This window comes from Talpa occidentalis, unplaced genomic scaffold (genome assembly GCF_014898055.3).
Source record: "Talpa occidentalis isolate TD23 unplaced genomic scaffold, MPIMG_talOcc4v2.1 talOcc4.12, whole genome shotgun sequence".
Taxonomy (NCBI): domain Eukaryota; kingdom Metazoa; phylum Chordata; class Mammalia; order Eulipotyphla; family Talpidae; genus Talpa; species Talpa occidentalis.
The window spans coordinates 56,247,298-56,262,272 of record NW_023601212.1 but is presented as its reverse complement, the minus strand read 5'-3'; the positions used below and the strand labels follow the sequence as shown (position 1 = coordinate 56,262,272).

The 14,975-nt window shown below is 35.1% G+C and overlaps 1 protein-coding gene and 1 pseudogene across 4 annotated transcripts in view; one reads left to right on the top strand and one right to left on the bottom strand.

Moving 5' to 3' along the window:
• Positions 1-14,975, top strand: part of RASAL2 (RAS protein activator like 2) — a 321,407-nt gene that overhangs the window by 137,284 nt on the left and 169,148 nt on the right. For all 4 annotated transcript variants that reach the window (XM_054693446.1, XM_054693448.1, XM_054693447.1 and 1 more), the window contains exon 2: positions 13,172-13,299. In XM_054693446.1, the coding sequence (XP_054549421.1) occupies positions 13,172-13,299 (128 nt within the window). The remainder of the gene's footprint in view (positions 1-13,171; positions 13,300-14,975) is intronic.
• Positions 3,754-4,557, bottom strand: LOC119241245 (methylsterol monooxygenase 1-like; annotated as a pseudogene).

Below are 14,975 nucleotides of genomic sequence, written 5' to 3'. Positions count from 1 at the left end.
ACTGTTATATTTGTAAGCGTCATACATCTAGTTCTATTGCCTTCATTCACATTCATATATAATACTCCATTTTATGAATTACCACAATTTATTGTCCATTCTATTGGGCATTTTATTGTTTCTAGTTTTGGCTATTGTGAACAGTCCTGCTCTGTGCACTCCTACACATGACTTATGGTGAAAATGTGTCCACATTTCTGTTCGGTATATATCTACCAGTAGAGCTGCTTTGTTCAAGTTTAGTAAAGGTTGTCAAAAACAGTTTTTCAAAGTGACCACACCAGTTCACACTTCCACCTGCAGTTCCTCTACATCCTCACCAACATTTGAAACTTTTTCCTTTATATACTTTGTTGGGTATAGAGTGATATCTCACTACAGTTTTCATTTATATTTTCCTGATGATTTATAAAGTTGAACACCTTTTTACATGTTAAGTGGATGTTTGGATATTCTTTATTATGAAGTGGTTGTTAAATCTTTTGCCAGTTTTTTTCAATTAAGTTTTCTACCTTTTTTTTTCTTGACAAAATTCATTGGTTTTTCTCACCCTTAAAGAGGTCCTGAAGGTCTTGACTCTTCTAGTTTTTATGCTTGCATTTCTTAGTGCTAAATAATATGGAAATATCACTGCTGAGTTTATTTTTCATCGATTTTAGTTTTTCTTGAATATTTTCATTATGGTAAATTAACATTTACCATATATATGGTAATCATCATTCCAACTTTCTCATCATGGTTGTGTGTTTTTTTTTTAAATCAGTGTTCAATTATTTACATTATTATGCCTTTTATACACTGGCTGTGATTGAATAGCATTTTATATTTTCTTGTCTTTTTTTTTTTGAGGGTAATAACTGCCTTGTTTTTTCATTTGCTTAATTTTCTTTGTACCTATGCTTTATTTTTCTCATGCCTTCCATTGTCGTACAGTACAGTTTTAGTCAAAGTCAATACTGGCAAGTAACTAACAGAGACAGCCTTGTTTTACTTTGTTTTCTTTTTTCCTTGGGAACATACCTCCTGCCACCACTAGTCTTATATTTAGAACTATTTCCTGAATATCTATCATCCTCCAAGTTCCCTTTACTGTCATTCTTGGAATTCCCTCTACCTTTCTCTTAGATTGAATTCTCTGTTTCTAGGATCTTAAGTCATCCTTTCTTTTTATTTATCTCCTTGGTTCATTCAAATAAATGCTCCAGTGATTTTAAAAGATGGCACAGCCTTCAGCATGCCAATCCCTTTAAGTCCCACTGGTATAATCTGAACTGCTTGTATCTGCTGTGTAGTCATCAGCCTCCTGTTTCTCTTCATCATTTTCAATATTCTTTGCTACTCTCCTTTGTTGGTGTTCCTGATGTTTCTTTCTTTCTTTTTTGGTTTACTCCCTGTTATGAATTGAATGTTTGTATACTTCCCCAATTTTTGTATTTTATGTTAGAGCCCTATACATCAAATCTAACTCTATCTTGGCAGTAGCACCTGTGAGAGGTGATAATTGTTAAATGAGGTCACAAGAATAGAACTCTAATCTGAAAGAGCTGGTACTTTTATAAGAGGAAGATATACCTCTTTATCTCCATCACCAAGAACACGGGGAGAAGGCAGCCGTATACAACCCAGGAACCCTATGCTGAGCAGGAACCAAGTTGGCCAGCACCCTGATCTTGCATGGCCCAGTCTCCAGACCTATGGGAAAATACATTTCTGATGTGTAAGCCATCCAGTCTGTGGTATTTTGTTATGGCAGCCCCAAGCAGACGAAGGCACTTCCTCATGTTGAATGAGGATTTACTGTATAATAGCTTTCTGGGAAACACTACATGATGTATGCAATATTTAAGGCTTTGAATATCTTTTAAAAAATGCATTCTATCCTCACAATTGTTAGTTTGACTAAGTGAATAATCAAAGTTGTAAATAATTTTGTTTTTAATTTTAAAGGTTTTTCTCCATTGTCTTCAAAATTCTTGAGTTATTTTTGAGAAATCAAGCTCTATTTTTGTTTCCGAGATTTTGTATATAAACTATTTTTTCTCAGTGATGTGTTTTGTTGGGTATTTATTTTCATCAGTTTTGCTGGGCTCTCAGGGGATTTCAGTCTGGAAACCTAATCCTTCAGTAATACGCAATTCATCATTTCTACTTCCTCTTCTGTTATTTTTATGTTGAATTTCTTGAATTGGTTTCTTTTCTTTTCTTTCTTGTTTTTCCATTTCTGTCTTTTTGTTCTGCTGTCTAGGATATTTTCTGAACTTAAATTCTTCTAACATGCTATTGGGTTTTATTTTTTCACTCTTTGCTATCTTGTATTTAATACATAAACCTTTTTCATTAATTCAGCATGGATCAAAGACTCTGATGTAAAATATTATTTGTTTTGTCCTCTATTTCTCTTTCTCTATTGTTGTGATATTTTTTCCTTTGGCTTTCTCTCTGAATATAAATTTATCTTTAATTTTATTGAGCTTTTGAGGAACAGTGAAATTGTATAGATTCTATCTGCCATTTTAATCTAGTAGCTGCCATATGTTTTTTATTGTTTTTTTATTATTTAAAAAAAATTTTTTTTTTAGGCATGTTTTATTTATTTATTTATTTGTTTGTTTGTTTTTGTTTATACATGCACTGGGTACAGTCAGAAGCACGGGAGGGTGAGAGAATTCACCAGAGCCATAGCGGGGAGCAGAGCAGGCAGAAGGACCGAAGTACACTGCTGAGGGGAGCAGCGGGCGGCAGGAGAGGTCTGCGCGCCATGCGGGACCCTCCTCCAGTGGACGGGGAGCAGCCGGGGATCGAACCGGCGTCGCAGAGGCCGCGGGTAGCTTCGCAACCCAGCGCTCAACCGCTGCGCCACCGGGGAGGCCTGCCATATGTTTTTTAAAGTGAGATAGAAATAAGGCATACGTGATGATTCTTCTGTAGGCCAGCGTTAGAGGGCTTGGACCTAGTAGATAGATACACCTGGGTGGGTTTTATTTATTTCAGACAAAAAAACAATTATTTTAATAGCTCAAAGTGCAAAGACACTAAATCAGTTCACAAAGTTTCAAGATATAGCTTTAAGTGTAACAAAAACTTATTATAAATAAACAAAATATTAAATAAATCTTTAATATTTCAAAAAAAAACTCAAGTAACCCAAAAGCCTTTAGACTAAACTACTTACATCAGTTGAGGATGCCTTAATTTATAGATGCCAGTAGTTCATAGCAGTTAAAAAAAGGACTTCTGCATAGAAAGAGAATCTTTTCAAACTGGTCAGCTCGAGACAAGAGTGGGAATTTTTGGTGCTGGCTGTAGCCTCTCTCACACTGTATCAGTTAATGTCGTTCAGCCTGTGATATTTTAAAGATCTTTAGGCAAATTCCAAAAAATAAAAAATATTTAGAGCTCAATGTGTAGCCAACACACACTATTAAGAGTTTTTTGACCACTATATATTTAAAACTTAAATGCTAATTTCAACTTTAGGCCTCATGTATTACTGGCGGGAAACACATAGATTAATTTTTCTTCCATTACTTAAAACCTTTTGTAAGGTTAGCAGCATGGCTTTAAAAAATGTCTCATGTGGATTATGCTTAAATATATGTTTACTTCTACCCATATAGAACTTGTATGTAAAGTAGAAACAGTTCTTACTAGTAAGAAAATTTAAGGTTGTTCATATTCTTTATGAGACTTAGCAGCCAAAAGACACATTTATTTCAGCTCCCAAGAAGCACTGTTACCTTTAGGTCAGGAAAATATGTATCTTCGGGAAGGTTTATATGAAATATTCAGTCTTTTTTCCCTCAAGCTCCTCCACCTTTTCCTTGTAGGTAGCATATTGAGAATCTTTTCCAAGGATTCCGTCCCATTATGTAAATGTTGAAGCATAGTTCCCCACAGAGATCATGTGGTGGAAATCATGATTTGAGAAACAGCATTGAAAAGGATGAGATTTAAAGGGTTGATGGGAATATTGTAGCCATTATGGACAGCAATGTTTTCCATCAAACAAATGGTCACCCATACCCAAAAAAAGATTATATGAGCACATATAAATATGATTCTAGTGAAAAATCCAGCTCCAAGAATTATGGTTTCCAGAGGATGTGCAATACTGCTTTTAATCCAAATGGAGCCTGAAATTGATGATGTATTTCATGAATATATTTGTATATATTTTTTGTGGTATGATTTTATGCATGAAATGGTGCCAGGTATCCCCAATTACTGCACAGATAAAGCATCATGCCAAAAGCATGCACCATCTTGGCACTCTACCTCTATCTTAAGGAATAATGAGATAGTTAAAATAATAAGTTCCACAAATTATGGGAAGCTGGATACAAAAGCAATTAAAAAGAAGTACTTTAAGAATATGAAACAAATACCGCTATGAAATATCAGTGATCCCCATGTTGCACTAGAACTTTGTATAGTTGTTCAGCTTACGGTTCCAAGCATTTCTAAGTTGTTCTTGCAGAAAATTCTTAGAAGTGAATCTACATGTTTCATAACTAAGAATGCAGAACTAAAGGTGCTGACATTTTCATTCATTGACATTTTTTCCTGTCTTGGTAGATAGCCCTATGATTCTGGATGAACCAACAGGAATGGAGGTTCTCTGTCACACAAACTTGGGTGTGTGGATGCCTTAGAGTTTGCTCTTCCTAGCTCAGAAATGGAATCTAGAAAGCGAAGACAGTCTAAAGGCCTCTTGTTAATTTTTTTTTAAAAGATTTTATTATTTATGCATACAAGAGCTGGGGTACAGGCCAGAGATGCGGGGGGTGAGAGGATTCACCAGAGACAGAGTGGGGAACAGAACAGGCAGATTGAGTGAAGTACACTGCTGAGGGGAGCAGCTGCTGAGTCAGGAGAGGCCTGCTGTGCCATGTGGGTTGCTCGCTGGCCGACCAGGGATCCAACTCGTGCTGCAGAGGCTGAGGATTGCTTCATAGTGTGGCGCTTAACCCCTTGCGCCACCAGGAGGCCCTCTTGATAATCTTGACCCTGATTATTTTGTCAGCCTACTAACTCTTCACTTAGCTCCCTGCTTTCTGCATCAGCCATAGGAGACTCCCTTTCATATAGTTGGAAGAGCAGAACCACTTCCTAGAAGTTTTTTGGGCCTGTGATTTCATTTGCCTGAAATATTAATACTGATGCTAATGTAAATTCCTCTCCACTGCTAAACATCTTTGCAGCTGTAGTAATGCCCCAGACTATTGTCTGTTGCTCTTATTATATGCTCTCACAGTACCCTATCTAATTTCTCTATAGTGTTTTTGATAATTGTTTAAATTAATTGTATAGTATTCAACCCTTCTACTTAAGTTCCCTGAGTTAACTTCTCTGACTTAGGTCTGTCTTGTTTGCTGTTAAATTTTATTCCCAGGATTTAATATAGTGCTTTATAGACAGTAACTAAATACTGAATTCCAAGCAAAGCAAGAAACGTTATTGATGTTATAGAAAAACATCCTAGATAAGAATAATAAGATAATTGTGCTATATGTGTCACTTTGAGCAGGTCATTTTTTAAAAATCTCCTAAGCCTACTTTATTAAGCTATGAATTGAGGGAGTGTGATTTACAGACTTTTTAAGGTATCTTTCAACTCTGATCTGATTTGTTTCCCAAAGAACTGCCCCTGCCAACTTTCTGTTCATTTATTTTCCTGTTGACCTTTATTATTTTTATTTCTTCACCTAAATCATCATTATTTGTTTCCCTTTATTCATTCCTTTCTCTTTACTATCTGGAATGTGAGTATATTCCTTGATATTTGAACTCTCCACCATCCAAATATTTGCTATAGTGACTTGGAAATTTTTAACCCAAAATTGACAATCCAAATTGAATAATCACTGAAAGACACTTGCTTGTATGTTCCTGCCAAAAGCTTGAAGTTGCACATAAATCTGGGCAAGAAAATATAGAGTAAATTCTCATCATTTATCAGTAGTTTACTTGATGGGATTGTGTTTCAAGCATAAATATCTTTTAATTTAATGGAGAAGCCTATGAAAAGTAGGTGAACCTAGGAAGCCTGTGAAAAGTAGGTGAACCTTAGGAGCAAAGATGGACATTAAGGCTAATGAGAAACAAAAGACAAAAAACCAAAAAACATAAATTTTACAAATGTCCCCATGTACTATGCATATGATTTTTATCTATTTATGAGAAAAAATAAAATTATGATAGTGTAAGTTTTAGAAACCCTTATTAGGTAATGTTATTCTGTTAAGTGATATTTGCATTCTTTGTGAACCTTTAACAGATTGTTGTTTATTTACCTTATAATATATATTTGCAGTATAAAAGGAAATATAACTGGTCTCTGATACTGTATACTACTTACATGTACCCACTAACAAATTTGTGAAATATTAATGATTTTTGTATGTTTATTTTTAGCTTAGAACTGGTTGATGGATTGTGTTTAGGGATTTAAGGATGCCTAATAATATTTGGGAGAATCAACTGGAAGTTTATGATGGACTAAATTATTCTTTTCCTTCTTAAAACACTTAATATAGCCTCATATTATATTTTGTCATCCAGCACATATTTGGTAATGGATTAGATTTGCTTAAGAGGTTTGTCTGTTCTGTATGCGTTGGTTGTTTTGAAGAAAAAAAAGCTAAATGCTTCCTTTTACTGCATTGTAGCCTCATATTATAGGTGTTTATTCCTTCCCACTCATTTGAGGTCAGTGGTTTTTGATGAAAAGAAAGGTTTTTCCTTTTACTGTAAGTCAGCTAAGCTGTGCCAGGATCAAGCTGATTGAATTGAATTGTCAGGTAGGATTCCTTAAAGAAACATATTATCTCCGTGATAGTTTTTGTTGTATATTTAGTAATTTATGACTCAAACACATCGCAATTCAGAAAAATACGTATTTTTAGCTGTGTATTGTATTCTGGTTGATTCTGTTGGGAGAGATAGAGCTACTGAAGATTTTTAATACTGTCAAACTTTTAACAATTTTTATTTTTATGCAGTGCCTTTTTCTGCTTTCTTAGGTAGAGCAATACAAAGTATTTGTTGTATAACAAATAGCTAAAAATTCAGAAAATGATTTCTCAATAGAGGTAAACTACTTTATTTTTTGTTTCTTTACTAAGAATCACTTTGCTTTAAAAGCTTTAATTCTCCACAGCAATTGCCCCTAATGGAAAGGGATGAGTTTCAATTAAAAGAGGCAAGCATGGGGGGGGGGCTATATTAATAAAGGAAGAGGTACTAAATATAATGAAACTAATGAATATTAAATGGTATTAGAGGTGAATTCTTAGTACAGTGCATTTTTCTTCCAGTAACAGGAACATAAGACACCAAAATGATCTTGAATTTTGATCATTTACATACAGTATGACTGTTTTAAGGAGCAGACTAGTAGTATATGTTTACATTTTACGTATATTAGCATACTTCACTGTTTAAGAAAATTTGCATATTTTTCTCTTTTTTCACATAAATTAGGAAATAAATTATTTTGAATACTTTGTATTTTTATATCTAGGTAACAGTATGAACTGTAGATGTTAGTGGACTATTGAAGAGCAGGCTGTGATTGACTGCCATCTGTCTTCTAAAAGCTGATGTCATTCATAACATTACATTCAGTTACCCAAGCTGTCCAGTTGCTTAAGCAATACTTGTGGGGATTATGGGACTTTTTACTTTTATTGCATGTCTAAAAAGCAGAAGAAAACCATACGATCTGCTCTTCTTGTCATTTCATGGCATACATGGTCAGGTGCAGTGCAGAGAACTAGTGATGTGGAGAACAAGATGGACACATCACAGGAATCATTTTCATTCTGGCTACCTTTTAAAAATACTTAGGTAATAGCATCAAACTAAAATTAGTTCTACTGCAAAGAGAAGTGTTATTTGCCTTTATCAAAGATCTGATTGTCTATTATAAATGAATCATACCTTCAACGAACTTACAGCATTGTTATCAGATGAGTCACTCAATTGGCCCTGTGCTGGAATTGTCTCAGAATCCTTATGCTTAGGTCCTGGTGTTACTGAGACAGAGAGTGGCACCAAAAGGACTCTTTGTAAACCTTACACTAAAGGAAGTTCTAGAAATACCTTGTGATATTGTGCTTTGCTTTATTGCACTGCACAGATACTGTGATTTTTACAAATTGAAGATTTGTGGCAGCCCCAAATTAAGAAAATTTATCATCACCATTTTTCCACCAGCGTATGCTCACTTCATGTTTCTATGTCATATTTTGGTTTAATTTCACAATATTTCAAACTTTTTCACTGTGATATCTGTTTTGGTGACCTGTGATCAAGATCCTTGATGCTACTATTGTTAATTGTTTTAGAGCACCACAAACTGCACCCATATAGACAGTGAAATGTTGTGTGTGTTCTGACTACCCCACCAACAACTTGTTCCTCCATCCCTCTCCCTCTCCTTACACCTCCCTATTCCGTGAGACACCACAACATTGAAATTAGGTCCAGGCCTCCCTGGTGGCGCAAGGGGTTAAGTCTCAGCACTATGAAGCTATCAGCATCCACTGCAGAATGAATTGCATCCCCAGCCAGGAAGCTACCCACATGGTGCAGCAGACCTCTTCTGTCTTGCCCGCTGCTCCCCTCGCAGTGTATTGCAGTCAGTCTGCCTGTTCTGCTCCCCATTCTGTCTCTGGTGAATCCTCTCACCCTCCCCACACACCTCTGGCCTACGTCCCAGCTCTTGCATAAATAAATAAATTAATTAATTAATTAACTAAAAAAAAAAAAAAAAAGAAAATCTTGGGCCTCCCTGGTGGCGCAGCGGTTGAGCACTGGGTTGCGAAGCTGTCCGCAGCTCTGCAGCGCCGGTTGGATCCCCGGACACCGGGCGAGGGTCCCACATGGTGCACAGACCTCTCCTGCCACCCACTGCTCCCCTCAGCAGTGTATTTCGTCAGTCTGCCTGTTCTGCTCCCGCTCTGACTCTGGTGAATTCTCTCAGCCTCCTGTGCTTCTGACTGTACCCAGTGCTTGTATAAATAAACAAATAAATAAATAAATCTTTAAAAAAAATCTTAAGAGAGAGAGATTAGGTCCATTAATAACTCTACAAGGACCTCTAAGTGTTCACAGACACTTTAAATCAAAAATTCAAAAAGCTAAACTTACGAAAGCATGAAAAAGCTGAGATAGGCTAAAAGCTGTGCCTTTTGTGCCAGACAGTTAGCCAAGATGTGAATGCAAAGGGTAAGTTCTCCCCACTTCTCCACTAAACCTGAATCTAAATACAAGAGGATGATATTATTCCTAAACAGGGGACACTTTTAAAAAAAAAAAAAAAACTGCATTGACATTGCACTGATGATGCAAAGCAATTATTAGTGAAACTACTGATGCAGTAGCAGCAATCATGGCAGTGGTACCACACTACACCAGTAATAATGAGAGAAAAGACCCAGTTTTACCTAAGAATATTCTTGAGAACCCAGCCAAAGTTCTTAATCTTAGGAAATCTCAACCCTCAAGTCACATCTTTTAAACATGCATACTGAAGTGTGATGGTTATCAAAACTGGAAACATTTGTGCAAATCGAGTTGTGAGCTGAGCTTGCCACTTGTTCTGCATAAAACATCATTTTTACTTGAAAGAACAACTGAAAGACAAACTGTGGTTACTCAAACTGCTTGTTTTGAAAAAATAAAGATAAATCTGTAGCTTAAGGGCAAAAAACCAATAATATGTATTGCCTATGATAAGACTCTAGACTGAAAACAAAAATCAGAATTTTGTAAAAACTGAATCTGCTAACTTGAGTTCTTGACAGCTTTGCAGTACTTAAAAGACTTTTTGGTGAGATAAGTACATTCTGAAGGTTAGTGAATGTGATTTATCTTTTTGGGTTTGGATAGAAGTCCATTCAAGAGGCAGTGATTTGTAATGTAACAGTGTAAAAAGTTCATTGATGTGGTCATAGAATCTAGTTTTTATTCACTTTTTAAAAGCAACTGCTTCCCAGATTTTGGGATAGTACTTAAAACAAATGATCCACAATTATCTGAAAATGCCATTTAAATTCACTTCCCTTTTCCCAACGATCATATCTGAGTCCAGATTTTCTTCATATACTTCAATCAAAACAACATAAAGCAATCAATTGAATGTTGAAACAGATGTGTGAGCCCAGCTGTCTTCTATTCAACCAAACTTTTAAAAGATTTACAAAATTTAACACAGTATCGCTCCTTTCACATTTTTTGTTTTGGAAAATAGTTATATTTCACTAAAAATGGGTTATTTTTATTAACATGAAATAAGTTTGTTATTGAATAAATATTTTAAGAATTTCTGTTTCAATTTCTAATATGGTTAACTTTGATAAATATAACCCACATAAACAAAACCTCTTACAAAGTTCTTAATAATTTTAAGAATCTAAAAAATATTAAAATTACTAGTTTAAATTCATTAGTATTTAATCTTAGAAAGGTGCTTTGAGTAGCTTCTGATTTCTAGTGTCTAAAATTGTTCAACATTTGTAACAAGGCCAGCACCCAGTGTCCTTGGAATCCTTATCAGAATGAGGCAGTACAAATCTAAAGTTTTTTTTCCAACTTTGCTAATAAGATTATTTCTAAATCTAATTTATCCTTTTTTCTAGTAAATGCTAAATATATTTAGAAATCAGAAATTAAAAGTATGTCAAGAGAGGAAGAGAGAATGCATGAACATGAACACACTATAGAGAGACTGGTAGAATTGGTAAGATGAAATAGGGAAATAATGTGAGCTTTTCCTGTTAATATAGTCTTAGTATACAAGCTAATGTGCCATTAGATGTCCATTTAGCCATAGAAATCAGGATATAATAGAATTACTAAATTAAATCTATGAGTTATTTTAACATCTTATGTTTTTACTTAAAATGTCTTTTAAACTTCAAACCAGAAGTGCTAAATAGAGCCCCAGAATCACTTATTCTAACATCTTTCTTATTTTCTTTCCTGATATATATTCTTACAATGGTTAAAAGTGGATATTAGTAAAACAAAAAACTGTGAAATTTTAAAATTTGTAAGAAGGCTTAGACTCCCTGAGGAAACTCCCTGAGGGACACAGCTCAGGTTGGAGAGAGAGAGAACTTGAGAGAGTGAGCTAGTAAGAGAATTGCTCAAGATCATACATGGAATGAGAATTTAGACTTAAATTCAGTGCTGATGCAGGTTTATATTTTGTTGGGAAACCTGGGTTATGCTATATATAGAATCCTATATTGTAATTTTTGTGGGCAGGGTATATCAGTGTCTTCTTGCTTAGTAGAGATCATAAGATTACTGATTACTATTCAAATTAAATTACAGTGGGCAGTTTAGGTCACCATGGCTAACTTACATAAGATGTTAGTCATTTGAATGAAAACTTGTCTAGGCCACAAAACCACCACATTTCTACATAAAGTAGGTGCATCCCTCTCTGTTGAAGTGGCCTTGGTATTTGGCTTTAAAAATAGGCCTGCATTGTGGTAAAAATCAAACCCGTTTGTTTGTCTAAATCATGTGGAGAAAATCATTTTTGGCATGACTTTTAAGACTAGGGAAGCATCTCTTATATATGTCAAAAAGGATTGAGTCCGTTCTTTCAGTGCATTTTGTGATGATTTTAACTTTTGAAGTATAAAGGAAATTTTAAAATAAGATGGTTAAAATACAGAGGAGAGTTGAGGGTGGGAAAGAGATAGTTGGTATGAAGGGAGAGACTAAATGGAGCGGGTATTGCTGTGCGCAGACACAGAAAATTAAGGAAGTGAAAGGATAAACCATGACCTTTTAGCAAGCTGTACAGTCAACCCCCAATAACATTTTTGCTTCTTAGACTTTGAATTGTTTGTGAGGCCATTGATAACTTCCCCAAACATGCATAGCAGTAAGTTGAGATAGACTTGTAGAGAACACAGGAAGTTAAGCCAGAAGGAGCACTGAAGATAATACCAGACACCAGAGAGGATGTAAGGTGGAAACATACACCCAACTGCCCTAATTTGTTGTTCACACTCTGTGGAACTTCGGCTATCAGTATGCATATTTAAATAGTTATAGTATGAAATACCTAGGAAACTATTTGAATACCTATCAGGAATACCTAACCTGTGATTAAAAAGTCTATAGAAAGCAAGAGTAATTTAACAGATAAAATGTTCATATTTATGATTTATAGTTCTCCTACCCTCATGAGTACTTACTTTATAATTTCTTCAGTTTGAGGTTCTCCTTTAGTACAATAACTGAATAGTAATAAAAAATGCATCAGAAATAATCCCTGCTGTGTATTCCGTAGAAGAATTAGTTTTCTTGGCCAAAGGACTTTTAATATATATCGAACGTCATGGAAACCTTATTTAATGGCTCTAATGTGTACTTATGATTACGGTAGTGTTCCAAGTTGTACAACAGCCCAGATGAGTGAATAATTCATAACAAAATATTTTTAAGTAACAAAGGTAATCATAATTTCCTTGGACACCTGTCTTCTTACACCTTAGAGAGAAATGAGACATTTGAGGACAGTTGAGATATTTTGCTTTGATACCATTTACCTATACCTCTAAAAAACACGAAGGTTATCATGTATTTGGATCTTTCTTTGAGGAAATTACTTTCTATGTTTTTAAGATCTTACTGGCCTCTAGTGGTAATATAATGCTACAGTTCAAACATTTCTAATTCTGTGAGTCACAAGAAAAAGACATTTTGAAGGCCTAGGCTGTCAATAACTTCACTTTCTCAGTTCTGGATCAACATCACAAATGTACAAACAGCAGCATCTTCCTCCAAAAGACTAGACGCTACATCTTTTGCTCTTATCTGTGAGTCACCCATACAACTTTATTTTGAATGATGCTGGTTTAGCTCCAGATTGAGCATCCCATGTTTTAGTGTATATGAAGTGGTGATTATTGTGTCAAGTTTGTGCTAACAAGTCTTCCTGCAGTATTTCAGCCCTCTTTTCTACAGACCTTAGGACCAGTTTTTTCTGTGTATGTAACAGTTTTTATTTCCTTGAGAGGAAGTTGAGATTCACTGTTAGACTTATGTCTTTACTTAATTTGATTTTGTGAAAGCTTACATTTGAAATACAAGTTTACTAAGCATTATAATGATTGTGCTATTATTTTTCTCACTTATCACACAGATGTGAAAGGGCCACCCACCCATCGTCTGTCTTGCGGCCAGTCACCCTACACCGAAACAACAACATGGGAGCGGAAGTATTGCATACTCACAGACAGCCAGTTGGTGTTGCTCAACAAAGAGAAGGAGGTAAGATAGATTTCACTGGAAAAAGCTACTTTTTTTCTGACCAAATTCCTGAGAAATAATCGAGTTTTTGTTTGCATTTTGATACATCACATTTATGAAATGAACTTTAGGGATGATAAATTATAGGTAAATCTAAAGAGGTCCTAATGTAGTAATGATATGCAGTGAAGGTGTTAGTTCAACAAGGTGGGATGGAGTCTTCACTGAAGAATAGTGTAAGAAATGTTGAGTTGAGTAATTTGGAATGAGAGTTTATTGGCCCAGAAGGACTATTATATCAGTTTAGCTCCTTGCAGGTAACAAATGGATTACTGAGAGAGATTTAAGGGAGGGAATATTTATAGAGGTGTGGACTGAATAACAGACCTACTAAAGACAGTGCTGAAGTTCCCTGATCAAACCACACAAGCAAGTAGTTCTATCCTAGCTAGACTTTCAGGGAAAGGAAAGGGAACAGTGTTTCTGGAAGCCAGAGAATTATAGTTGCATGAGAGGGCTCTAGGACAACAGTCATGTTTATACATACAAAATACAACCTCCACCCAAACAAAAATGACTAGTAGAGGGAAAGCAAGGGAAAATCAACACTCCAGCACTTTTCTCCTGTCTTACTATTTCTTACCAGTATTACTTATTAAACCTAGCTTGACGCCAGTGGAAAAGATTGCTCTTGACGTTTTCTGTAGAGATTTGTGTTCTGAAACACATAACAAGGGAGAGAAGGGCAGAAAGAAAAAGAGTGAACTTAGCATATCTGTTACTACTTTATTCTTCAAGTCCTTACAGATAGTGCCTCAGAATAATCTATTTGCTTATTGGTGATTAATCAGATAGTTGAAATTTTTCTGATTTGATTGGGCCGTAAAACTACCCTCTTTCCAACCACCCCAACGTAAAAAAGATAGTGAGTCATTATAATCTTGACGAAGAAGAGGGATCGTGGGGGAGAAGAAAAGCAACAGCTCAACAAAGGAGAAATACTAATTGCCCAATAAATATATATATGAATAACTAGAAAGATGTAGGTCGAATATCAATTCAGTAATATCAATTCATCCCTCTTGAAAAGTGAGTTTAAAAAAAAAAAAAGCATTGGAAAGGAGCTCTCTTTTTCTCTTTTCTCTTCTTTCTTAATTCCCTTTCTTTTCAATTCCTTCTCTTACTCAGTATTTTTCAACATGGTAAAAGCAAGGGAATAACAATAAGCAATTTCAGTTTCTCCTTTTAGCAGCAGTTCATATTTGCTAAGGCCTTGCTAAATTGCCCTCTATGAAGAACTTGCTTAGTCTTTTTCTCCGGACATTGAAAAATGTCCTATAAGGGAAAGAAATAAAACAAATGAACAAATAAAAAAAGCAAAACAAACTCTTGGGCTGTAAGAACAAAATGGTGATTACCAGAAGGGAAGGGGAAAAGGAGTGGTAAAATCTGGTAAAAGGAGTCAGTCATACAGTAGAGGATGGAAAATAGACTTTTGTTGGTAATCATAATGCAGTATATTCAGATGTTTAATTATAATACTGTGTACCTGAAACTTATATAATGTTATAAACCAATATTGCTTTAATGAAATTTTAAAAAGAAAAAGCTTTCTTGTGTTTATTGTCATCTCTGCATATGATCCTTTTCCAATCCTTTAATATTAGACTTAATTTTATTAAAGTAAACTTAATAAA